The sequence below is a fragment of the Eubalaena glacialis genome, chromosome 11 (genome assembly GCF_028564815.1).
Source record: "Eubalaena glacialis isolate mEubGla1 chromosome 11, mEubGla1.1.hap2.+ XY, whole genome shotgun sequence".
In the NCBI taxonomy this organism is placed as follows: Eukaryota; Metazoa; Chordata; class Mammalia; order Artiodactyla; family Balaenidae; genus Eubalaena; species Eubalaena glacialis.
This window is the reverse complement of record NC_083726.1, coordinates 99,670,417-99,697,738: the sequence shown is the minus strand read 5'-3', so window position 1 is coordinate 99,697,738 and position 27,322 is coordinate 99,670,417. Positions and strand designations below refer to the sequence as shown.

General features: G+C 36.4%; 1 protein-coding gene across 3 annotated transcripts in view; it reads left to right on the top strand.

Moving 5' to 3' along the window:
- Nucleotides 1-2,169: 2,169 nt before the first annotated feature.
- Nucleotides 2,170-27,322, top strand: part of SLCO1C1 (solute carrier organic anion transporter family member 1C1) — a 45,230-nt gene continuing 20,077 nt past the window's right edge. For 2 of the 3 annotated variants that reach the window (XM_061204743.1, XM_061204742.1), the window contains exons 1-7: nucleotides 2,170-2,298; nucleotides 3,427-3,568; nucleotides 14,134-14,266; nucleotides 18,968-19,092; nucleotides 22,427-22,573; nucleotides 24,128-24,226; nucleotides 26,093-26,338. In XM_061204743.1, the coding sequence (XP_061060726.1) occupies nucleotides 2,170-2,298; nucleotides 3,427-3,568; nucleotides 14,134-14,266; nucleotides 18,968-19,092; nucleotides 22,427-22,573; nucleotides 24,128-24,226; nucleotides 26,093-26,338 (1,021 nt within the window). The remainder of the gene's footprint in view (nucleotides 2,299-3,426; nucleotides 3,569-14,133; nucleotides 14,267-18,967; nucleotides 19,093-22,426; nucleotides 22,574-24,127; nucleotides 24,227-26,092; nucleotides 26,339-27,322) is intronic. The other variant, XM_061204744.1, reaches the window with a different exon arrangement.

Below are 27,322 nucleotides of genomic sequence, written 5' to 3'. Positions count from 1 at the left end.
CCACTCCTCGCCGCGGTGCACGGGTCTCTCACCGCAGTGGCCTCTCCCGTTGCAGAGCATGGGCTCCAGAGCGCAGGCTCAGCAGCTGCGGCACATGGGCCCAGCCACTCTGTGGCATGTGGGATCCTCCCGGACCAGGGCCTGAACCCACGTCCCCTGCATTGGCAGGCGGATTCCCAACCACTGCACCACCAGGGAAGCCCTAACATTTTGAATTTTTAATGTGATGATTTAGGTGAACAAACTTCCTAATTAATCAATTGTTATATTTTTTAAAAATCTTAATTATAGAATTTTAATTAATTTGTATTTGCTAGTATTTTATTTAGGATTTTAGCATCTCTAGGTTGGCTCTGCAGTTTTCCTTTTTGTGTTGTCTTAATGAGATTTTGTTATCAAGATAATTCTGGCTTGGTCAAATGAATGGAGACTATTAGCATCTGTTTCCATTATCTGCTATTTTTCCTTGAAGGGTATTCCTTGATAAAGCACTCCAGTTACATCATCTATCCTTACTATTTTTATTTAGGGAATAGTTTTAGAGTATTTTTGTTAATGTCTTCCTTAGCTATGTTTCTCTCCTGGTTTGTATCAATACAGGTAATTTATATTTGCTAGAAATTTATCCATTTTGTCAAGACTTTATAGTTATTTCTATATATTTTGCATAATTTTTATTTTGTATTCTCCTAAACATCTGTGTTTAGATCTTACTAATACTGTATTCCTGTATCTTTGTCTTTTGCTCTTGTTTAGAATTCTCTGCTCTTTGTTTAGCTTTTTGGCTTTAAAGTTTTTTCTGTTTTCCTCACTTTCCTTTGTCCATTTTTAAAAAGTAAATTTATGCATGTTTATGAAATTGAATAATCTAAAAGTCTAATAACAAGTTTAAAAACAAAAAACAAAACAGGTCCTTGCCCTACGCTTCTCAACCCATTTCTCACTCCCTCCACTTTTAAATTTTTCAGGTCTTTCTTCTGATATTTAGCTCCATATTTCAAAATAAATTGTGTATACTGCTATTTCTTGATTTTTCAGTTTGAGACATTATCTATGAATTCAAACTATGAAAGATGAGGTTGAGTAAACACAGAACATGCATTATATAAAGTCAAGATAATAAACACACAGACAGAATAACTCTAAACTTCTACCACAGTACATTAAGTTTTACCCTGATGTTATTCTTTCAGTTAGTGTGATGGGAATACAGAAGATCTCTATAAATGTACAAATGCATCATCTGGTAAACATTAGGGTGATCCAGAAGTTATTTTACTTTTAAATCCCTTCACTTAGATTACTTTATCAGGCAGGCACTGAGCTATATGGAATCCTAAAGAAGTGGGTGCATAGGATATGTAAATATTGATATGAACAAAAAGAAAATAGGTTCAGATTATGTGAACTTGTCCAGGGCTTGGTAAGGGCAAGGGAAGGTGGGAAATTAAACATAGGAAGGAAGGCATCTTTCTTACTTTAAGGCAGGCCAAAGACTACTTTTGGCTGAATGAAATCTAAGCCTGAGGCATAAATCATGCTGCTTCCCTACTTGTCAGACTAAAATGATACACAGATTGGTCTTTTTTTTTTTTTTTTTGCCTTATTTTAAGCCTTACTTTGGATGCTACAAACATATAAGAATCACAGTGTGATATAGGCATCTACCAGGGGCATCAATCTTTTCTATTCATTCTGCTAAGATAATAGATTTAAAGGCTTTAAAGACTTAATTCTAATGAATCAATATTCAAATGGCTGAATTCCTCTTCTTCCTTTCCTGCTTGCTTCTGGTTTAAGCTGGCAAGACCACAAAGTTAGCAAAATTCTTCCTCGTTATTTATTCCAAAGGCAACATTTAAATTTATTCCTTGCTATAATGAGGCTTAAACTGGAGGGATTGAGAAAGAATGCTGGCTACAGAGTCCCAAGAGCAGGACTGCTTAATCAGATATCCTGGTCGATTTTAATTGAAAAACTTTGCCAACTTACTGTGGTAAAATGAGGGAACTTCACATCAAGTTATGTCTACAGAATTGTGATCTATTGTGAAATAAAAACATTATCTAATCAACTGCATGGGTTTGAATTAATTTTTTTTTTTTTTTTTTTTTTTTTTTTACTTTAAAAATCAACTTTGACAGATCAGAGTCAAGGAATGTTTTCATAATGGACACTTCATCCAAAGAAAATATCCAGTTATTCAGCAAAAATTCAATGCAACCTGTTGGGAGGCCTTCCTTTAAAACAGAATATCCCTCCTCACAGGAGAAACAACCCTGCTGTGGTGAACTAAAGGTAACAAACAATTAAATGATAAACAATCATAAGTGGTTAACTACAGAGATCAGAGAATTTGGTGGAGTCCGTGCTCTCAGTTCTTGATCCAGTTATTTTCTACACACTCTAGCTAGAAGTGAGAAATTTTTTCCGCTTTAAAAAGTGATCTTAGATGCAATTTATGAAAACCACACTTTGCTGGGCAGTGAAAGCAATCTTTGCCTGACTATGTAGGTTAAATTACTAAATATTACTTTCCTGGCTCACTTGAATGCCCCTCCTAAACAGAAAGGAGAGAGGTAATGATATTTATTAAATATCTACCATGTACCAGATGTTATGCTACGCACAGTTGTAACATTTAATCTATGAAACATCCATATTATTCCCATTCTATAAATGAAAATTTTGACTTTCCTGGCCACACAGTAAGGGACAGGGTTCCCTTTTAAATGGTGCTCAACGTGACTCCAAGTTCCTATACTTTCCTTGCATCAAATATTCACTCAACAAATACACATGTGTTTTGGTTTTTTTTTCATATAATCTGCCTTATGGATACTCCATCACAGACCCAGGTCTAGTGAAACACACAAGCCAGATATCAAAAAAATATTTTTTTCATTGAATAAGAATTTGAGTATGAATTTAACTTGAATATGAACTTAAACACAAAGAACAGTAGTTCTACTTTTTCAGTCTGTTATGTTCCCTGCTAGGACATTAACCATTGCTGTGAAATACACAATAATGAGTATTAGACTTGTGATAAGATGTTAAGCATTTGGTTTATGGTTTTTGTTTTATTTTCTTACCTTTCAATGGCTCCTTCCTCTCTCTGCTTCCCCATGCAATGAATCTTCTTTTCAAAGCCAAGACACCTTTGAATGTCCTTTGGGGGAGAAGGGGAGAAAAGGGGAAAAAAAGGAGTTCAACATACATTATGAATGAAAATCTATTTGAATTTTTAGAACTCTACATGAGCTTGAGGTGGGAAGAAGCCTATTACTTTGCTTGAATGAAATCTTCAATGGTAACAGGCTTGTTACCTGGCTCGTGGTTTGTGTTTTTGTCTCTCTGTTTAGTAAATTTCCAGTCATGCGTCAGGCTGGAGTTAGACTAAGTGTGACCTGTCATATTTTTCAGGTGTTCTTGGGTGCCCTGTCTTTTGTTTACTTTGCCAAAGCACTGGCAGAAGGCTACCTGAAGAGTACCATCACTCAGATAGAGAGAAGGTTTGATATCCCTTCTTCACTGGTGGGAGTTATTGATGGTAGTTTTGAAATTGGTAGGTATTGCAGATGCCTGACTTTACTTTTAAGTACAAGGTTTCTAGGCATGACTAAATGACATCCTCACTGCATTTTGTTGTCTGCTAAGATCAGACTCTATCTGTAAAATCTTATTTGGACAGAATTTGCCATGGCCTTGTGCTACAGTACAGGCAATTTGTTCTCTCCCAGCAAACAGCAATTAACTTCCTGCCCCAGGTGTTCACTATTATATGACTCACACAAGTTTTCAATCAGAGTGAGACTTTTCTAGGAGAGAGCGTGAGATGCCGCTGCTATTTTGAGTTAAAAGTATGTAGGAAATGTCCTTACAGAACAGTTATATATCCTGGAAGCCCTGTGATTCAAAATTTGGAAGAATCCAAAGAAGCTCTAGAAAAATATCTTGTAATGATTTAAGAAGAAGTTAAACTATAAAAGGGGTTTTTCTGCCCAGTGGCCTAGAAAGAAGATAAAGGGATTCTATTAACAAGAACACTAGAGCAAAGCAGGCAATAAAAATTCTACTCTCCGGGGTCTTTGGTTAGCCATTGACTGTACACTTTGAACTTGAAAAGACCAAGTGATTTTCGTCACTGTTTTGGAAGTACTTTAAAGAGTGTAATCCCACTTAGCTTCCTGAGTTGATAAACTAAGGGGCTTTGATTCCGTCTTGAAGTAAACAAAATTAATAGTCTCTGTAGTCCTTTCTGCCTGTTGAGATTCAAATATATGCTATAGTAAAATCTCTAATGGCTCCAGGTTCAGCTTCACTTAAACCTTCAGAAGAGTGAAGGAATATATTTCAACTCTTCAACAATTACTTTTTTAGTTCTGTTGGGCTGCACCCGCAGGCCAGCAAGCCCTGTGCTGGTCCAGCTTCAAGACCGAAGAAAGAACCCAGAGTTAGCGACAGAAACATCAATGGTTTAACGGATAGGGGGAACTTACACGTCTGAAGCAAGGTCCTGGAGCAACAAGCCACCGTGTATGGCTGAGGGCAGGCAGGACATGGCGGCAGTCTTCGCTCCCAGGGACGAGGGGGAGATTACCAGTTACAGGGGGAATTGACTTCAGGTTGGCTCATTGGTTACCAGGGAAACCAGTAGGTGGCACGCCCCCTCACTGCCGCTTTGACAAGCTATCCTAGTGGAGATGTTCTGATCTAAATGTAGAACAATCACTAGCTGAAGGGGCAAGTATACAGGAAGGTCGGTAGTGTGAGTAGGGTGTAGATGAAGCAGGCACTGATTTAGCAGGGAATGTACAGAGAGCAAAAGAAGAGCCATCTTGGGTGGCCTGATGATACAAGTTCATACTGTATATATCAGCTCTTACCCTAAATATCAGAGAAAGAATTAAAAGAGTGAATAGGTAACCTTTTACCTTCAGGCTTTTGCTTCCCAAATCCATCTTTCATCACCCTACCAGAAAAAGATTTCTTGGTTCAGTGTTAGTCAAACATTAATGTTCACGCAAATGACTGGACAATTGTGTTAAAATGCATAGACTGATTCTGTAGGAAGGGAAATAAGATCCTGCATATCTAACAAGCTCCAATACGATGTTGATGGTATTCATCAATGGGCTGCACTTTGTGTAACAAGTTTCTAAAACACCTGATCATATCACTACCTTGTGTAAAGTAATTAGAGAGGCCTGGATAGTTGATTTATTCCTTGATGACTGCCCTGCCTACAACCCTAAATGGAATGAAAGTCCATGGAGTGTCAAGGTAAGGGTAACACTGCATCAGGAGAAGAAACAAGTATGAAGAGAAAGCTGGGTGCAGATCAAAAGAATAAATCAGACTTACAGAAAGAAGAAGAAATGAGCAGATAGAAAATTACATATGAAGTGATTCATTGATTATTGCTCACTCTAGATTATAGTATAAAAACATTTCGTAGCTGAAGAGACTTGGGAAGAATCTGGTCCAAATTTTTCTTAGATTCCCAGACCCCAATGCAAAACTTGAGAGGATCTATATTTAATAGAGAGTACTAATGTTGCACAGGAAGTAAAAAAGGGCCCTGAGTCTAAATTCATATTAATTCTTCCAGACCATTCTAAGGATAGAAATTGTTTATTGGATTAGATGCAATAAAAGTCCTCTGACTTCCATTGCAAAACTTTACCCCAAACATCACAGGTTTGCTCTAGTTATTTGCAATCCCTAGTTTTCCAGAAAAGTGGGTTTCCTGACCATAATTTTAATTTACTCCTTTTGCCTCTCTTCACATTCCTTCCTTCCAGAGTTCTGGACCCATTCCCACCCTCTGTCTCTAGCTTTAAATTCTTCTATTTTTTTGCAGAACAATTTCATTTATCCTTTGACATCAATTGGCATTATCATCTAACATCTGCCTACTGGACACTCAATTTCTTCCCAAGTAAAGTATTTTCTTGTAACAAGGACTCTTTCTCCGAAAATGACAGAGAGTTTCCAAGAAAATAAAATGTTTTCTTATCAAGACCTACTAATATTTGCAGATATTAATTCTTTGTTTCAAATATTTTTCCATGTAATTTCTTCTAAATATTTAAAACTTTTGCTTTTTACATTTTAGTATTTAGTCAACTTGACATAGATGTTTTCAGATACACTTTGTTTTTTAAGGCAGTTTGGGGTTCACAGCAAAAGTGAGCAGAAGGTACAGAGATTTCCCATAAACCCCCTGTCCCCACACATGCACGGCCTCCCCCATTATCAACATCCCCCACCAGAGTGGTACATTCATTACAGTGGATGACCTACAGTGATACCTCATTATCATCCACAGTCCAGAGTTGACGTTAAGGCTCACTCTTGGTGTTGTATACTCTGTGGGATTGAACAAATGTATAATGACATGTATCCACTATTATAGTATCCTACAGAGCACTTTTAATGCCCTAAAAATCCTCTGTGCTCTGCCTATTTATCCATTCCTACCCCCTACCCCTTGGCAACCACTGATCTTTTTACTGTCTCCATAGTTTTGCCTGCTTCAGAATGTTATATAGTTGGAATCATACAGTATGTAGCCTTTTCAGATTGGCTTCTTTCACATGGCAATAAGCATTTAAAGGTTCTTCCATGTCTTTTCATGACTGGATAACTCATTTCTTTTTAGCACTGAATAATAATCTATTTCTGAATGGACCTTAGTTTATTTATCTATTCATCGAGTGAAGAACTTCTTGATTGCTTCCAAGTTTTGGCAATTATAAAGAAAGCTACTATAAACATCTGTGTGTGCAGATTTTTGTGGGGACATAAATTTTCAAGTCTTTTGGGTAAATACCAAGGAGCATAGTTGCTGGGTCTTATGGGAAGAATATGTTTAGTTTTGTAAGGTACCACCAAATTGTCTTCCAAAGTGGCTGTACCATTTGGAATGAGAGTTCAACAATAAATGAGAGTTCTTGTTGCTCCACACCCTCAGCAGCATTTAATGTTTTGGATTTTGACCATTCTAATAGATATGTAGTGGTGTTTCATTGTTTCTTAATTTGCAGTTTCCTGATGACATACGATGCTGAACATCTTTTTGTGTGTTTATTTGCCATCAGTGTATCTTCTTTGGTGATCTGTCCATCGAGGTATTTGGTCCATGTTTTAAACAGGTTGTTTGTATTCTTATTGTTGGGTTTTAAGAGTTCTTTGTGTATTTTGGATAACAGTCCTTTATCTGATATGGTTTTTGCAAATATTTTCTCTTGGTATGTGGTTTGTCTTTTAAGTCTCTTAACATCATCTTTCATAGAGCAGAAATTTTTAATTTTAATAAAGTCCAGCTTATCCATTTTTTCTTTCATGGATTGGGCTTTTGGTGTTGCATCTAAAAAGTCATCACCAAACCCACGGTCTTCTAGGTTTTCTCTTATGTTATCTTCTAGAAGTTTTATAGTTTTGTATTTTACATTTAGGTCTGTGATCCATTTTGAGTTTATTTTTGTGAAGACTGTAAAGTCTGTGTCTAGATTCAGTTTTTTTTTTTTTTTTTTGCATGTGGATGTTAAGTTCTTCCAGCACCATTTATTGAAAAGACTATCTTTGCTCTATTGTATTGCCTTTATTCCTTTCTCAAAGACCAGTTAACTGTATTTATGTAGTCTGTTTCTGGGCTATCTATTCTGTTCCATGTATCTATTTATCTATTCTTTCACCAGTGTCACACTGTCTTGATTACTGTGGCTTTAGAGTATGTCTTGAAATTGGGTAGTGTCAGTCTTCCAACTTTGTTTTTTTGCAATATCTTTTTGGTTATTCTGGGTATTTTATTTGTCCATAAAAACTTTAGAATCAGTTTGTCACTATCCACAAATAACTTGCTGTGATTTTGATTAAGATTGTATTGAATGCATAGATCAAGTAGGAAAGAAATGACATCTTGACAATACTGAGTCTTCCTATCCATGAACATAGGATATCTCTCCATTTATTGAGTTATTTGATTTCTTTAGTCAGAGTTTTACAGTTCTCTTCATATAGATCTTGTACATATTTTGTTAAATTTGTACTTATTTCATTTTAGGGGCTGCTAATGTAAATGGTATCATGTTTTTAAATTCCTGTTTTTCACTGCTGACATATAGGAAAGTGATTGACTTCTGGGTATTAACCCTGTATCTTGCAACCCTGCTATAATCATGTATTAGTTCCAGGAATTCTTTTGTTAATTCTTTCAGATTTTCTACAAAGATGATCATGTCTTATGGGAACAAAGCTAGTTTTATTTCTTCCTTCCCAGTCTGTATACCTTTATTTCCTTTTCTTGTCCTATTGCATTAAGTAGGACTCCCCGTACAATATTGAAAAGCAATGGTGAGAGGAGATAGCCTTGCCATGTGCCTGATCTTAGTGGAAAAGCTTTGAATTTCTTACCATTAAGTATGCTATTAGCTGTATTTTTTGGTAGTTTTTTTTTTTTTTTTTTTATCAAGTTGAGGACATTCCTCCCTCTTCCAAGTTTATGGAGGTTCTTTTTTTTTTTTTTTTAATCATGATTGGTTGTAGAGCTTTGTCAAATGCTTTTTCTGCATATATTGCTATGATCATGTGATTTTTCTTCTTTAGCCTGTTGATATGATGGATTACATTAATTGATTTTCTAATGCTGAACCAGCCCTGCATACCTGGGATAAATCCCGCTTGGTCTTAATGTACAATTATTTCTACATATTGTTGGATTTGATTTGCTAATATGTTGTTGAGGATTTTTGCACCTATGTTCAGGAGAGATATTAGTTTGTTGTTTTCTTTTCTTGTAATGCCTTTTCTGGTTTTTGTATTAGGGTGATGTTGCACTTGTAGAATTAGGAAGTGTTCCCTCTCTATCTTCTGAAAGAGACTGTAGAGAATTACTATAATTTCTTCATTAACTGTTTGGAAAAATTCACCAGTGAATCTACATGGACCTGGTACTTTCTGTTTTGGAAGGATATTAATTATTGGTTCAATTTCTTTAATAGATATAGGTACAGATTATCTATATCTCCCTATGTGAGTGTTGGCAGATTGTGTCTTTCAATTTGAATTCCTCCCTCCCATCCTTTGTATCACTGTTATTATTCATTTTATTTCACTTATACATAAGCAAACATGCATACATAAGAATACATCATTGAACACATTTTTGATATTATTATTTTGAACAAACTGTTATCTGCTAGATCAATTAAGAATAAGAAAAATAAGTTTTAAATTTACCATCACTTATTTCTTCTCTGATGCTCATCCTTTCTTTATGTGGATCTGAGTTTCTGAATTTTATTATTATTTTTTTCTCTGAAGAGCTTCTTTTAACATTTCATGAAAGGTAGATCTACTGGAAACACATTTCCTCAATATTTGTCTGTCTGAGAAAGTATTTCTTTGCTTTTGAAGGATAACTTCACAGGGTACAGAACTTTAGGTTGGTGGGGTTTTTTTCTCTCAACACTTCAAAAATTTTTTCTACACTCTTTTCTTGTTTGCATGGTTTCTGAAGAGAACTAAGATGTAATTCTTATTTTCCTCCTCTATAAGTAAGGTGAGCTTTTTTTTAGAAATTATCTCTTATATTTGATTTTCTGTAGTTTGAAAATGATATGTCTAGTTTAGATTTTTTGGCATTTATCCTGCTCATTGTTCTCTTAGGTTCCTGGATCTGTGGTTTGGTGTGTGATATTAATTTGGTAGAAATTCTCAGTCGCTATTATTTTAAATATTTCTTCTATTCCTTTGACTCTTGCTTCTCTTTCTGGAATTCCCATTACCTGTATGTTACACCTTTTATAGTTCCACGTCCTTGGATATTCTGTTCTGTTTTGTTTTTTTTTTTTCCAGTCTTTTTTTCTCTTTGCTTTTACGTTTTGGTGTTTTCTATTGATATATCCTCAAGCTCAGAGATTCTTTCCTCAACTGTGTCCAGTCTACCAACAAGCCTATCAAAGGCATTCTTTATTTCTGTTACCATGTTTTTGTTCTCTAGCATTTTTTTTTTTTGGATCTTTCTCAGAATTTCCATCTCTCTGATTTACATTACCCATTTGTTCTTGCATGCTCTTTAGTTTTTCCATTAGAGCTCTTGGCATCTTAATCATAGTTGTCTTAAATTTCTAGTCGGACAACTCCAAAATCTCTGCCATGTCTGGTTCTGATTCTTGCTGTCTCTTCAAAAAGTTTTTCTTTTTACTTTCAGTATGTCTTATAATTTTTTCCTTCATAGCCAGAAATGATGTACTGAGTAAAAGGAACTGCTATAAATAGGCCTTTAGTAATATGATGGTATTGTGTGAGGGAGAGGAAGTATTCTATAGTCCTATGGGTCTCAGGCTCTTAGTGAGCCTATGCCTCTGGACTGTGAACTTCAGATGTGCTTCTCAGTCCCCCTATCCCTCATTGATGGGACAGGATAGCTAGAACAGCTGAAGTTGGGTATTTCCCTTCCCCCAGGTCAGTTGGGCTCTGATAATGCCCCAGCAGGTTAGACTCTGGTTACTAGTTTCCCCTAAAAGCAGACTTTCTTAAGAAAAACAGAGTGCTCTGGTGTATTTCAAAATGGTTCCCTTTCCCCTCCCCATGCTGCAAGCACAAAAGTTTTATTCTCCAATATTCACTGTGAGAACCTAATTGAGCTCCTGAAGTAAAACTCACAAGAGAGTGGGTGCCCTCAATCACTGGGTCCCTCTGGAGTTTTTCTCTCTCAGAATTGCTGATGCTGAGCCTCCTGTCACTTATAGTTCAGGTTTTTCTTACCATAACACTTGTTCCCAAGGAGATTTATTGCTGTGAATTTCTATTCCAGCTGGCCACAATTCTCTGCATTTGCCTATTGGTCTCTCCAATTTTGGGGACAGCAGTCTGCCCTATGACCCCATCTTTCTGACAGATCTAAGAAGAGTTGTTGATTTTTCAACTTCTTACTTGGTGTTAGGATGAAGTGGATACTTCTAGCTTCGTACGTGCTGGACCAGAAAAGGCATATCCTTAAAATACAATTTTTTAAAATACAAGGTCAGGTAGCAATCTCTTTACATTATTATAATGAATTGTCCAGTCAGCACTAATTCAATATATACTTAACCCAGTTATTTGCAATACCCTCTTTATCATATATTAACTTATCACTTAGGTGTAAATCTTTCCATAAGTCTGTTGATCCCTGACTCAATACAAGACTGTCTTCTTGATTATAGTTTTATAATTAGCTCTGTTACTAGGTAGGAAAATTTCCAACTTTTCCATCAAATTTTTTCTTGGCTCTACTTGGAATAGTTTCCTGAAACATCCAATTTTGGTTTGACTGAAATTGCATAGAATTTATATATCAAATCAGATAACTGAAATTTTATGTTAGTGAGTCTTTCCATCCAAGAACATGGTATGTATCTCAATTTAGTTAGGCCTCTTTTATATAGCTTTCAGTATTATATTTATAATCTATACATATACTACTTACCTTTTGTTAGATTTATTCCTACAAATTTAAAGTTTTTGTTGCTATTGTGAAAAGAATTTTTGTTACATTTCTTATTTAGTAATTCCTGGAATACTGGAAGAGTATTAACATCTAATGTTATACATATACAGCAGTCTTGCTGAATTTATGTTAATTTTAATTGATTGTCTATAGATGCTGTAGAGTTTCCTGAATAATCATATTGTCTGAAACAGAAGACAACTGTATATCATTCTTTCCAATTATTAGATTTGTTATTTCTTGTTCTTGCCTTATTGCATTGGGCTCAGCACTATGTCCAATAGAAGTCGTGACAGTGGGCATCCTTCTCTTGTATCTTAACTTAATGAAAATACTTTTAAAATTTCACCATTAAACAATATCTGTGCTGTGCAGTTTTGATAGATACAGTTTAAAAGTTAATTTGCTCAGATTTTTTATTATAAATGGTTAATTATATTAATGTTTTACATCTCTCAAGATAACCATGGAATTTTTCCTCTTCCATTATTTAATATAGAGCTTTAATTAACAGATTTGTTTCTTATTTGGTGGTACCCTTGCACTCCTAGAATAAACTGCATTTGGTCTCTTCTTTCATTGTCCTTGTCTAGTTTGAATTGCAAGGGTATATTGGTCTTATAGCATGAGTTGGGTAGCTTTCTTTTCTGTTATCTGAAGTACTGTGTGTGGGTGTGGGGAGAGAAAGAGAGAGAAAAAGAGGAAGAGAGAAAGAAAATCTAGTACTTGAAAATTTGATAAAATGTATTTGTAAACCTCTCTGGACCTGTTGTCTTTTTCAGAAGTTAGTGGTAGTAGATGTGAAAGAATATTGATATCCAACTTGATTTTTTAAAGATTATACATCACTATTTATTTTCTAAGTATATCTTCTGAGAACTCAGAAAAGATACTAAATAAAGGAAGCAAAAACTTCTATAGACATCACAGAAGCTCAAATGGTATTATGTAGTGTTTGGCATACCCACTAATGTAACATAGAAACAGCCTGTAAACATGAGTCCTTTATTGTGACATGTTGGTGGTATGGGAGTTGGGGAGGGAGATAATGGTGGTGGTGGTGGGGACACATTACCTATAAACTGAAAGTCAACTTTCACTTTAGTTTGGTTTATTTACTGTGACACATTAGCAAAACTATAGACATAATTATCAATATGGTACGAAATTTCTTCTACTAAATACTTAAATGTCAAATGAGAAATTTCATACTCAAGTTTTTTTGATATGAAAATTCAAAAGAGCTTAATTCTTCCTGGAGCCACTGTAGACTAGAGCAAGCTTTTTTCACTATTGTTATTGCCCTCAAGGCTATAAAAATTGCTGCTCTTTTTGCACTTGACTAAAGCTGGCAATGTGAATAAACAGTAGTACATTAGATGATTGCTTACAGATGTAAGGAAACTACTCTTTCTGGAAAATTGAAAACATTGAGAACATCAAAGCAAGGCCACCCAACAGCCATCACAATCAATCGCTGGAGAATTGCTAAGTTTTACTTTATCTAACACCACAGTCCTTAAAAACTAAATATTCCAAATGCAAATAGCTAGAACTTTAAAGCCCCTTGAAATCTAAGACCCTAAGCAATGTTTATCAAAGCGTGTTCCAGGAACCATCTCCGTCAACACATTTGAACTAGTATTAAAAATGCAGATTTCTTGGCCTGCATCCCCCTCCCCCATCCATGAAATCAGAAACTGTTTAGAGCTGTCAAGATTCTGCATTTTTAACGTTTCTATTTCCCACACCACTCCTTTCCAGTAATTTTTGTGCACAGCAAGGCATTAGAAAATCTTCCTTAAAGGATGTTTAATCAGTTAACACCATCATCAACTAAAAGTAATTTATCACATCCTTCACTAGAGATATTTTAGAAAGGCTTAAGTCCCACCTTCAAAAAATGTATTCTTTAATTATTTTTTAAAAAAAGAGATGGGTATAATTTATGGAGACTTTCTATTTTATAAAATTTGTATTATGAGCATACATTGAGTTTATATAATTGATGTATTTCTGAAGTTATGTGGAGTAATTTTTATTTGTATTTTGAATCTTATATTTTTATAAAAAGTATATAAATATGCGTTTCATAATTTGATTTCATATAAAGTGAGGTACAGTTGTGTTTGTTTTTTCTTTCGGGAATATCAGCTAAAGCAATACTATATGATGTATGTTTCAAGAGCGAATGGGAAACCAATAGAAGTTTTAATAGAAAATGTGAACAAATGAAGAAAGAGTAATAAAGTTTACTTCAAAATCACCAAGGAAAATTTAAGAGAACAACTAAAGGAAGCCTTCTACAATTTGATTTACTGATAAAACACTTTAAATGGACAAATAATTAAGGTGGATGAAAACAAGGTAGAAGGGTTGTTTATAAAAATATCAATATTTTGATAAAAGGATGAGATGATTGAAATAATGAATCTGAAGATAGTTCAACAGTCATCTCAGATTAAAGGAAAGAAAGAGAAATGATGGGGAAGATAGTGGGAGATGGTTTAGTCAAAACAAAACATTGCCAAACCTGCCATAGACATTCATTCATTTAGTTATAGTCATTTAGTTATGTTGATGACTTTTTCTAAGTTGTCTAACTTATGAACATTTTATTCTTTTCCCCAAAGGAAATCTCTTAGTTATAACATTTGTTAGCTACTTTGGAGCCAAACTTCACAGGCCAAAAATAATTGGAGCAGGGTGCCTAATCATGGGCGTTGGAACATTGCTCATTGCAATGCCTCAGTTCTTCATGGAGCAGTAAGTCTAAAGCAAACATCTTTTTCTTGCCTTAACAAACAACTGTATGATGATTACAATTAATTATTTAAATTTAAGAAAATAACTCCTGTCTTAAACCATGATAATTTATATCTTATTTTTATTACACCCACTTTGGGCAAAATTTCAAAATGCTTACAATTTTACTTATGATTTAATAATCTGTAAAAAATTTTTTCAATATCCTACTATGTATTTATGTCAACAAAATTTAAAGGGAAATTTTCACGATTATGCCTTCTTTCAAATGCTTTAACTTAGGTGTGGAGGCAAAATATACAAGTAAAGAGAAAGTAATAAATTATGTGGTAAATGTCAAATGAGTGTCAAGGGGGTAATAAATGAATGCTACAGACAGTATGCTGGATCATGGTACAACTGACTGGCAGATCATTGACTTAGGGATACATGACCAACTGAAATAACTACATGATGTTCAAATATTATCTCATAGAACTTTCTCAGTAGAAGTGGGGTGCTTGTATTCTTTAACCCTGAAGTTTACTGTTGATACTTTTGTTAGTAATTTGTTAGTTCTTGCATACAACTTTAGTATTTCCAAAGATTTTGTCATATCATTTCACCTTTACAACAACCTGTGAGGCAGGAGAGCATATTTTATCTTTTTTTAATTTTAGAGCTAAGGACCATGACCTAGAGAGTCTGGTGACCTTCTCGGGGTTAGGTGTCTTCTAATTATAGAACTGGATTCTTAAAACCAGCATTAGGACTTCTTCACACATATACATGTTGCTTCTCCTCTGTGGTCGCCCATTGTCTATTGAGCCAAGTGACTACCAAGAGGTTTTAAAGCAAGAGAATGTTTTAGGAAATTATATATCAAGTAATTCTTTGATGACTGTCCACTCTAGACCATCATACCATGACATTTTAGATCTGGAGAGACATAGAAATGATCTGGTCCAAACTTTTTCTTGGATTCCCAGGTCACTTATATAAATATAATTTGATTTTGACTTCTGTGTCCAATCTGTAAAGATAATTCACAGAATCCTCTGTGTGGGATCTTTCCTACCTATTTGGGTGGTTTCTCTGGCCCCTTTGTCTTTACATGAAGAGGGATCTGTGGCTTCAAGACTTCTGCCTACTCTTTGGACACCTATCTGGCCTCCTTTCCACAGGGCAGAAGTTTCCTTAGATCACTGAGGTTATGCAAAGGTGTTATATGTGGCCAGTGGGTAAGGAGGAGACAAAGGAGAAGGCTGAGGAAAAGGGTCTCCAATCCAACTAACTCCTGATTGATCCATAGCTGTGTTATCTGTTCTAGTCATTGAACTTCCATGCAACAGTTCTCTCAGAGTGGGGGAAAAGAGTTCCACTACTAAAAATATTAAAACTTGAAGTAGGTTCAGAGGCTAGATAAAACCTTGACCCTTGACCTAACTCATTCTGCAGTGCATCAGTAGCTCTTCTACATGACCTTGGGCATGTCATCTAACCTTCCTAGGCCTCAGTTTATAATACCTTAAAATAGGTATTACAGGTATTAAAAATAAGTTAGCTTGTAATGTTGTTGCAAATATTAAATGGAATGACACAGGTAAAATGCTTACCAAGTTTCCTGACATAACTAGGAGCTGTGTCATTCTTGTTGTGTATTGTTTTCAACCCTCCTCAGATAATTAAGCCAACTGGTTTTAACCAAAGATAGCAATGATTTGTCTCAAAGGTGTTGCATTGAGATTAATAATAGTGTTACTTCAAGTTGATGCAAATATAATATACTAATACAAGAAAACCAGAAGGAGAAGTATAGCTAAGAGAAGCCAGACAGACTAGTGCTGACAAAAGGTGCCAAACAAACACAGATTCTTTTCAACCACCTTTTATATGTTGAAAGATATATTTGTTCATTTATTATTTAATGTCTGCCATTTGCCTGGTACTGTGCCAGGTAATGGGGAAAAAACAAAATGAAATAAAAATACCCCCATACACAGTTCTTTCCTTCATGAAGTTTGCTGTCTACTGAGGATTTCTACAATAACTTCTTTCCAACCTTTCACAGCATTAGTCACTAATTGGGTACTTGTCCAAAATGTAATTTTTGTTCTGTCAACGAGGAGTGTACTCTGTCTGCCTAGCAGACATACCCTCAATGTGCAACTAAACATAATATTAATTATAGATATCAATTATTGAGGGACTACCCCCAACAGACTGTGTTCAGCCTTATGTGTGTTAGTTCATCTTACTCATGAATTTTTTTTTAACATCTTTATTGGAGTATAATTGCTTTACAATGGTGTGTTAGTTTCTGCTTTATAACAAAGTGGATCAGTTATACATATACATATGTCCCCATATCTCTTCCCTCTTGCATCTCCCTCCCTCCCACCCTCCCTATGCTACCCCTCTAGGTGGTCACAAAGCACTGAGCTGATCTCCCTGTGCTATGCAGCTGCTTCCCACTAGCTATTTTACGCATCTAACTCATGAATTTAATAAATATGTATTGATCATTGTTCTAGGTAACGGGGATAGAATAGTGACAAAAATCTCTGCTCTCACGGACCTTACTAGGAAGAGATAGATAATAAACAGACAAATAATGAGATATGCCAGAAATGTTAAGTGCTACAGAGAAAAATAACCCAGGGAGACACATAAGTGTGTGCAGAGCGTTGCAGTTTAAAGTAGGGTTTTCAGGGGATGGCTCACCGAGATGGTGACCTTTGTGAAGGGCTGAAAGAGATGAGGAGAGAGCCATACAGACATCTGGAGAAGAAGATTCCAGGCTAAATGAACAGTGAATGGGACATTCCTGCAGGAGGAGGGAGTCAGGCATGTGGTCTACTGCAGGAATGAGCAAGGGGAAAGTGTGAGGGGGTACAGAGGAGACGTCAAGGTTGTTTCTCAAACTCTGATGGATATTGGAATCACTGGAGGCTCTTGGTAAAATGTAGATTCTGATTCAGTAGCTCTGGGGTTGGGGTTGAGATTCAGCTGATGCTGCTGGTCTGCAGACCACACCTCGGGTAGTAAGGACACAGATCATTGCAAAGACTTTACCTCCTCAGAAAGGGATGGGAAGACAGAGGAGAGTTTTGAGCAGAATGGCACAATCTGACATATTTTTAAAGGGACACAGTGACTACAGATTGGGAAAATAACTCAGGAAGGGCAAATGTGAAAGCAGAGAGACTATTTAGGAGGCTACTGTAGAACTTCATGCATCAAGATTGTGTCAGTCGGGGCTGGAAGCTAGGTCAGAACTAATATCCCTGATTTAAAATCATTTATACCATTGGTCCCCTGTTCAATCATTTGTCTCATCCAATAGAGCCTAAATAGGCACAGCCCATATCTATAGTCCCCATTTTACAACTAAGAAAACCGAAATTTGGAAAGGTTAATTGATTTTTCTCAGTGTCATATATAGTAATTAGTGACAAAGGCGGCACTTACATAAAATTCTATTTATTCAAAATCTAAATAATTATGTGTGCAGTGGCTGCCTTTTGATAGATTAAACCGAAAGCTCAAGTAATTAAAAATTTTCAAAATACTACATAATTGCTATTGACAGTCATCTTAAAGAGTCTTTAGGCATTATAATAGTCTCTGGTATCTCTAGAAGTATATTAAAGAAAGAAAATTATATTTACCATGATTTTAATACTAAATGCTCTCCTCTGTAGCTAGAAATTAAAAAACAGTTATCCTCATTAAGTGGTTCTTAACCAATTTTGGTCAAGGACCCATTTTGATAAAAGTGACAAAAACTATGAACCCCTTCCCTTAAATACATACATACAAAAATGTTCTTACTTTTCCAGTGGGGTTCATAGACCCATTGAGGTATATGTTATGCAACACTGATAATAAGGTAACTGATTTATCAATCTGAATATGTTAATAACTCAATACATCTTGTCCCTATCATGCTGAATAGGTTTTTACTACTGATATTTCAAACATCACTATGATTATTAGCCTTTAGTCACATAGTGCCTGAACAAAATGAGAATCAAGGTGACGTGATGTCCTTTTATCAGGTACCTCTACTCTGAAGGGTGCATGTAGAGCGAAGAAATTGGCTCCTAAAGGATAATTTGAGAGGGAGTATGGCACTGGGGGGCCGTAGATAGAATGATCGCAGCCCTACCATTTGGCACTGGCTCTTCAATCCAGCTGCTATGGTAACCTTATAAACAGAGGAAAGGGTGAAATTAGAAATAACTTAGAGCCAGATTAATAAACTGAAGAGGAAAAGGATACCGTCCGGAAAAATGGTTCAAAAAGCCCATGTATCATTATCAGTTCTCTAGAAACCACATTTCAGGTGTTCTACTACATTTACAACTCTAAGTACAGTGTGCCAATGGCCATGATTGTTAAATTATTGCTTTTAGAGATAATCATGATTTTATGAAGTGTTGGATATTTTTTCACCAATCGAGTAGGTGATTACAGTCATTATTTTATATTAAAATGAGCCTCTCTAAATCATTCTTTTATTTTCTTTCATGACACTGGGTAATTGGTTCAGATATGGTGTAATATCTGTGAACTAAATGCTAGTTTGGTTTAGTGATTCAGATTCTGCGAGAGCTGTAAACTCAACCAGGTCCCCTAATGAGTCAAGTAGTACACATATAATATTTTTAGCATGATGTTAAATGAGCTCATAGTAAAGAAAATGCTTTTTTTATACAGGTACAGATATGAAAGGTATTCTCCCTTCTCCAATTCCACTTTCAGCATCTCTCCATGTTTCCTGGGGTCAAACAGTCCATTACCAATCTCAGTTATGGAAAAATCACAATCCAAAATAAATAATGGTAAGATGATTATTTTTTACTTGACTAAACAAGCTCTTTTTAAAGACATTATAGGTGCTTTAATATGAACAAAAAGTATCTATGTGATTTTTTGCTGTCAAAAGCTTTACTACTTAAGTTGAGATATTATAGTGCCATAAAAATTCCTAGAATATAAAGCAGAGATGAAATCCTAAGAAAATATGCAGACAATCAAATATTATGGAAAGATGGGGCATTAATTGCTGGTGACTGAGCAAAGCTTCCAGTGGTTCCAAACAAGGCAAGCTGTGAAACAGGGTAAAACTAGTTTAGCATGTACAAATCTCAGCCCGTTGCTCAGATGTAAAAGAAATATATTTTTCCCCCAAACTCAACTTGATTTCTGTGTTCAGCCCCTTTTCATCAGAATGGCAAAAACATAATCTCAGTCAATTTGTCCCTAACCTCTATCCATGTTCCCAGGGGTTGCTTACATTCCATGGAGCTTTACATTATAGTAAAGGCGAAAATTATGGGAGGGGAGGTCTTGGTGTTATCAGTAGTCCTGTCAGCCTAAATATCTAAAATCCCTCTGGCCACAGTGCTTGTTCATGCATGTCATCTTGGGGTCATCTTACGTCCATGTTCGTGTCCTTTTTAGCACAGTGGCTCTCTCTGATGCAAAAGTGACCATCATGGAAACATGGAAATAATTCTACTTTCCACACAAGAGAGGATTTGGGGAATTTCGTTAGCATATCCAGAGTTCCACATGGCTGACCCATACTGCAAAGCAAGGCTATGTGTGGGCCCCCCTTGGGAGCATGGGAACCATCTCTTCTGTGTTACTCTAGGCATTGGAAACCCTGTGAAGAGGCAGGGGCAGGGATGCCTAGCTATACTGTGCAGCCATCTCATCTTCGGGATCTTGCTACCTCCCTGAGTTCTTCCTGGCCACAGTGGCACAGGTTCTCTTCACTCATGGAGTCCATGAATCTACCCACAGGTGTCTGCCATGTCTCTGGGATGCTGCACTGGCAGGTGATCAAATCCTCTCTCCATAGCCTTTTAGCATAAATATGCTCAACACCTCCTCCCAGCCACCCTCATCTTACTTGCTACCCCTAGGCTGGGGAATCCATTTCTACAGAGGCAGTGTGGAATTCCTTCTTTATATACCTGCTACTCATCTAAATCTTTTATCTACACCATAAAACCTTTTCACTCCCCTAACATCCTCATTAATGCTTTCTTCTGAGATGTCCTTTTCCTGGTCAATGAACCTGAGAAGTCTGGCTGTTTGAATGAAGGGAAGGGCCAAAAGATTAAAAGAAATATTGAAATATGAGGGGTGAAAGTGGGGTGATCATAAACATGTCAACAAATTTACCCTGTCATGCTATATGAAAAGAAAGCATTCCAGAAGAAAAAGCAAATGTGAAAGAAGGTAACAGATAAATTCAGGAGGGCATATAAAAATCAATGGATGAGAACAGAGGGCTTGTTTATATAAGAATATAATGGATAGTAAGTTTAATTCAGGTCCACATAAAGAGGCAAGGAGATGAGCTAAAGAATTTGGACTTTCACCTGTACACAATGTACAGTCATTGAAGATATTTTATTTTGTTCTTGGTTTTGACAGTCAGGGGAGAGACATGGTATCAATGACAATACAACTAATTAGGAAATATTTAAGCCTTTAATGTTAAAAAGAGGGACATAGGGTTTAGGGTGGGGAATGAAAATTTTTTAATGTAAAGAGACCAGTTATTAGGCAGGTACAGAGTATAAGACTCACAACTTGATCCTTTTCTTTCCTTTAGATGAGATCCTGCTCCCTTAAAGTCATAGATTTACGCGGATGTTAGACATAGCGGACACAAGGCTTATCCTAAAGGGGTTAGTGGGGTAAATAGAGGACTCTTCTCAAAAATGCTTTGTGCACAAACCCCATTTCACCCAAATACCCTAGAGCAGAGCTCTCCACAGGAACTTCTGTGATGATGGAAATGTTCTGTATCTATACTGTCCAGTACAATAGCGATTAGTTGCATGAGACTATTGAGTACTTGAAATATAGCCAGTGTGACTGAGAAATGGAATTTTAATTTCATGTAATTTTTATTAATTTAAATTTCAATAGCCACATGTGGCTTGTAGCCGCTGTACTGGAAAGCACAAAGCTAAGGTGTCTACACTTATCTACAAGACTCCTCTACCAACAAGCAAAGAACCCCACAAATGTCAGGGCTGGAACTGACATTGGAATCAATTTTTAAAAAGGAGTCCCCATTATATTTTGGGGAGTGGAATAGAAATCCAGAGAAGATAAGTGAAAAATCCCTGGTCACTTGGCTACATTTCTAGAAGAGGCAGAATCAGAACTAAAAGCAACATGACTACATAGTAATCTTTTCTGTCACAGAGTCTGACTCATCTATACAAAAGAGTTCACCCCAGTTCTTCATAACCCATACTTTACCTTCAAAAATTACTTTCAAGGTTACTAGAGGAGAAGATATCTCCTGCCTCATAGGATTATTAGGAGAATTCAATTTGAAAATGTCTGCAAACCACTTAGCCCAGTGCCTTGCAGAAAGGGAGCATCCAGAAGTGGTGATTTTTAGAGATGGTTAATATTATTGCCTTTATTAAAGTCACTAAACTCTTCAAAGTATATTTAATTTATTATATGGGAGTAATTATTCTACTTCACATGTTCATATTAAGACATGACTTTTATGAAAGCATTTTAAAATTTTTAGCTTTGAATTTCCCTCTAAAAATACTGTCAAAAGGTTTTTTGTTGGAATAGTTATACAACTAAGGCATATAAGGTTTTAAATTTTTACATAAATTTGTTTCTGAAACGTGAGCCCTTAACATGGCCATTCACTATCAAACAGTTATAACTGTAGGCAATGTTGTTCAAATTTGAAGTATCACCCATATAAAATTTTGAATTTCAGATAAAACTTGTTCAGCAATAAAATTACAAGTGATTTCTGTTGCAAAATAGAAAAGTTTGAAGATTAAGGTGAGAAAGGCCTTGTTCAAATTTTTGTATTTTGTCCCAGACAGGATATTGAATGTTACTGGAGTGTAGGAATTCAAAGAATTCATTCTAAATATGAAATAAAAAGAAAGAAAATAAGAAATAAGGGGACAGGAACAAGAAACAATAGATTTCCTTGGTCTCTGGGGGATTTACACTGCCTAAAATATCTTGCTCAAACTCCTATCAACTTAGGTTTATGGCAAATTTCACTTCTGCATTCTAATGCAACTTTAGGACAACTTGCAGACATGCAGAATAAATGTTTAACTTCGATAGTGATCGAATTTCAACCTCATTTGCTTTCTTTTCAAGAATGTGAAATTGATGCCAGCTCCTCCATGTGGGCTTATGTCTTCCTGGGGAACCTTCTTCGTGGCATTGGAGAAACTCCCATTCAGCCTCTAGGCATTGCCTACCTTGATGATTTTGCTAATGAGGACAATGCGGCTTTCTATATTGGTAATGCCCACCTCATTCATCTTCTTGGGATACAGGGTACCTGGTTTTCTCAACTTCATTCTCAACTAAATAGGGTGTGGAAGGTTTTATACTTCATATCCAACTCCTTTATTCAGTTCACATTTTTCTCAAGTCCACACTGAGGATTTGGATAGCGAAGAAACTTCAGTTAGAAGGACCTATTGCATTAGGGAAAGAATATCAGATTAAAAGAAAATATCTGTGAGCTCAACTGCTGTGATATATGACTCGTGCAAGTATCTTCATGGATACAGAAGAAGGACAAGAGCAAGGCCTGAGCCAACCGTATGTCTGGACAGACCCCAGCAGATAAACCAGCAGCGAAAATCACAAAACCCAAAAGATAGCAAACTCCAAAGGTAAACGAATGGAAGCAGCATTTATTGAGTGCCTCTTATGTCTCGGAAGCTCAATTTGTTCTGTTTCATACATTAGTCTTGATTTGGGGGGTTCTGACCCTTTGAGAGTCTCACCCTCAGAGACAGAAGGACAAGATTTAAATTCATTGAGGGCGCTGTAGGTAGGTCCATGGTATAGTTCTGCCCTGGCTACTCACACAGAACTCCAGAGCTCTCTGATGATATCCAAGCATGCTGTAGTTAAAAACAGGGCACCAGTTCTAATGGAAAACTGCAGCATAGATTAGGACCTAGAATTGGAACAGAAGCTCCATGGCACATGCTAGGCAATTACTCTGGGGACCAGAGGAAAGACTGCGGCCAAGAGATGCACACAGGTGTCAGGTTGTCCCCGTCCTGTCCAGGAGCTCAGAGCCTGCTCCCTCTCCTTTGCCCTCTCTTCTATTCTGAAAAGGATCTGGTAACTGCTATTTACTCCTCCAGTTAATTTAAATCACTCTCCCAGGGATATGTGCGTAAGCTCAGTGATGAAATGAAAGGCAGATGGGAGATATTTTGCAAGGAAGAGCAATCTTTCTGGTTACTAGAAATGGTGTCATTTGGGAGCTCTGCTCCACCTACCTGTGAAAGCTGCCCAGGTGCGTTGTGAGCGTTCCAGAGGACACCTCTCCCCTCTCCCAAGTCTAGCTCCTTTGCTGGCTGCATAGTTACTGCACTTGCAGATGGTCCCACCAGAAGCTCTGAATGCAAGCACATTTCATTAACGTGGAAGAAATCAATTTTAACGTCAAAACAAGTTTTATGCTTAACTGACCATAAAAGGTTTTTGAAAAACTGTCAAAATAGTATAATTCTGATTTTTATCACTAGGGGGAATCTAATCCTAGGGAGTAAAATTTGCTCCATTTGGGGAAATTAACTTCTTCAGAGTCTTAGTGTTATTTTCTTACTAAGAGATAATTAATGCCTTAAAAATGTTCATTCTTCTTCCAACACTGAGGAGGACTTATTTCCAATTCAATGAGGTTGAAAAATTGACAAATCAAGCACACTTAAGGGAAGAGCTGAGGAAATATTTTCAGTGACTAACTGGATCTTATGCACATTTCTTGTTTAAAAATTAATTTACAAGAGCAAAGAAATTGCATTTTTTTTTTTTTTTTTTTTGGTGCAGGGTGTGTGCAGACGGTTGCAATTATAGGACCAATCTTTGGCTTCCTGTTAGGCTCATTATGTGCCAAACTGTATGTTGACATTGGCTTTGTAAATCTAGGTAAGGGAGTTTATTTCTATTTATTCATTTACTTTATTTAGTTACTGTAATTTTTTAATAGGAATAGTATAGAAAATATCAAATTGCCTTTTTATAAAATGACAGGATGATAGTCTTTCATAAAATGGAAATAATCCATGGAAAACTTATTACTGATACAATCATCACACATGATTGTATGTGTATGGAATATGAAAAATAGGTGGTGATTAGAACCGGATGACCCATAGTTTGTTATTCGGATGTATCAGTTTCCACTTCTGGTTTCCCAGTTCAAAGGCATTCCAGCTTAGTTAAGACTAACAACTGTGGCTACTTGTTGGCTCTTGTTGGTTTCAGGTGAATCAACATTTACTGCAGTCACATCAATTGATAACATATTTCTGGACTTGTCAGAAAGGCCAAAGATTGAAAGTTTCTGGCAACTAAAATTTCCTTATTTAATGTACAAGTCTTTTTTAGTAGAAGGCATATTATAGTGAGACTAACTTTCCTTCTGGGCGAATGCTTGTGGAGGGAATAAATGGAGGCCTCATCTTTCCATAGTTATTAATTTGTTTCTTTCCTTATATAAGATGTAGTCCCTTGACATAGATAAAATTCATCTGGTATTTTTAAAGACACCCTAGAAGGCAGTTAAAAAACAAGAAAACAAGTTTCATTTTTATAAATTCTGGAACTGCATTGTCATTAGTGTGTATTATAAATGATTATTATGTGTTAAAAAAGAATGCAAAACTCTTGGGCTAGTTGTCCTTTTTTAATCAAATAAACTAGAATATGCATTCCAAAAATTTTATTTATTCATTTATTCATTATTACTACCAAATTTATTTCACATCTACTCTATCTCAAGTGATGTTCTACCACAGTGAACAAAATATTGGGCTGGCCAAAAAGTTCGCTCGGCTTTTTCTGTAAGATGTTATGGAAAAACCAGAGCGAACTTTTTGGCCAACCCAATAGTTGCGTTCCTTTACTTCATGAAGTTTAAAATCTGGTCGTGGAGACTGATATAGATAAGAAAGTGTTGGTGTGATGAGTGGTACAGAGAAAAATTGTGAAAGGGAAGCAATGCACATGCAGTGGTAAACTAGTTAAAACACTGTACTGAGTATAATGTAGTACCAATTGAGCCTAGTTGTCAAAGGATTCTCATAGAATGTTATAGAGGTAGAGTATAATAATATGTTTCATAGGTTCTTATATAGAAAAAAAAACTTGATTTGGTTAAAACACTTTGTCAATGCTTACCTTTTAGTCAAATAAGAAATAGTATCAAAAATAAAATTTTATGATGATTAGATATTGATGTTTTAATTACATATACAAATCTTGCTTTGGACCTAGAATAGCTCTGAAGTATTCTCAATCATCATTTAATAAATAACATTCTGAGTGGCTCAGACTAGATTTGGGCCAGAGGGCATAGGGCATAACTTTTTCTTCCAGTAAAGTCTTAGACAAACATTCAATACGTAAATCAGATGAAAGTGGTACTCATGTGGGGTAGCTGGCAGAAGGTTTTAAGCCCTCATAATTCTTTCTCACATGTTGATTTTTTCCTGTCATGGGTCCAGACAGAAGCCCAGAGCAGAGTGAGACCCCTTCTAGTATGTAGACTCTATACTTTTAATCAAAGAAACAAAAGGAGAAATAATCATGCTCGGAAAACACCCTCTTTCCTTCAAAAAGCAAGATAACAATAATGTTCAGATTAGAAAAGGTTATCATGTATGAATTATTAGGTATTTTTATGATGTGATAGAAGTAACATTTGGATTTTTTTTGTTTTTAAAAAAAGAGGACTCTTCAACACACTAGCTTTGCTGTATATGCTCTTTGGCCACCCTCTCTCTTTTTCAGATCATATAACCATCACCCCAAAGGATCCACAGTGGGTGGGTGCCTGGTGGCTTGGTTATCTAATAGCAGGAAGCATAAGTCTTCTGGCAGCTGTGCCTTTCTGGTATTTACCAAAGAGTCTACCAAGACCCCGGAGCAGAGAGGATTCCAATTCCTCCTCTGAGAAATCTAAGTTTATTATGGATGATCACACGGACTACCAAACACCTCTTGGAGAAAAAGCAAAAATCATGGAAATGGCAAGAGGTGAGCCAGATTCTCCTTGATTTTGAAACACTTTCCATTTTCCTGTTGAAACATTATAGGCGATCTTTAAATAATACCCCTCTCTCCACTTCATGTGTTCAGAAAAAAACTGAGAAACTGTATAGGAAGCAGAAATGAAGATTATTAAAAAGTCAGCTTTATTACTGGAAAACTGACTGAAGAACTTGACCCAAAGTCTTGGTAACCTTCTTTGCTGCCGTCCCCACCTTTACACCTCCTCAGTGTAGACGTTGCAACTGCCCCTCCCTGGGAGGGCTGTTTCACATTCACCTGGGTGGACAGAAAAGAGTGAATCTTCAGGGCTTGTGGCCTTTTAACAGATGACATCCACCCACTTGAAAATGTGCACCAGTGTGCATGTGTCCCACTAGTGATCAAAGGAGTGAGTGCAGCATGGGGCCAAAGGTCAGACGTGTTCTAGTGAATTCCCTCCACGTGGAAATGGGTGGCCATGAGAAAGATTGGTCCCCCTCAACTGGCCCAGCAATATTGACATTTATAGAAAATCTTCACATTTCTGTTTGGCTGCGTAAAAGAAGAAGGGAGAATGCCAAAGCTCATTTCTAACAATAATTAACTGGAGATAACTTTCATATTCCCTTCTCTGCACCCATGACCCAAGTTGGAAGGAGAGAGACCAGAAAACTCAAGTTCTTAATGTCCTGTCCATGACTCCCAGCTCAATGGTGAGGGAGTATTCTTATCCCTCGTGTTTTCTACCCACATGAGAGGAATCTGTTCCTGTCTGACACTCTAATTTATAATCTAGATTTTATGCCTGTAGAAGTGAGTGCCTATGTCTGGATCTGAGCCTGGCCGGAACTCAGCCTTGTCTTGTGCCAATGGCTTAATATCTAGCGTGCGTGTGTATACCATGCTATAAATGCTCCTCAGAACCATGACAATGACACTCAGCCTCTAAGCCCTGATGCCATGGCTGTATCTTCTGCCAAGTGTGACACT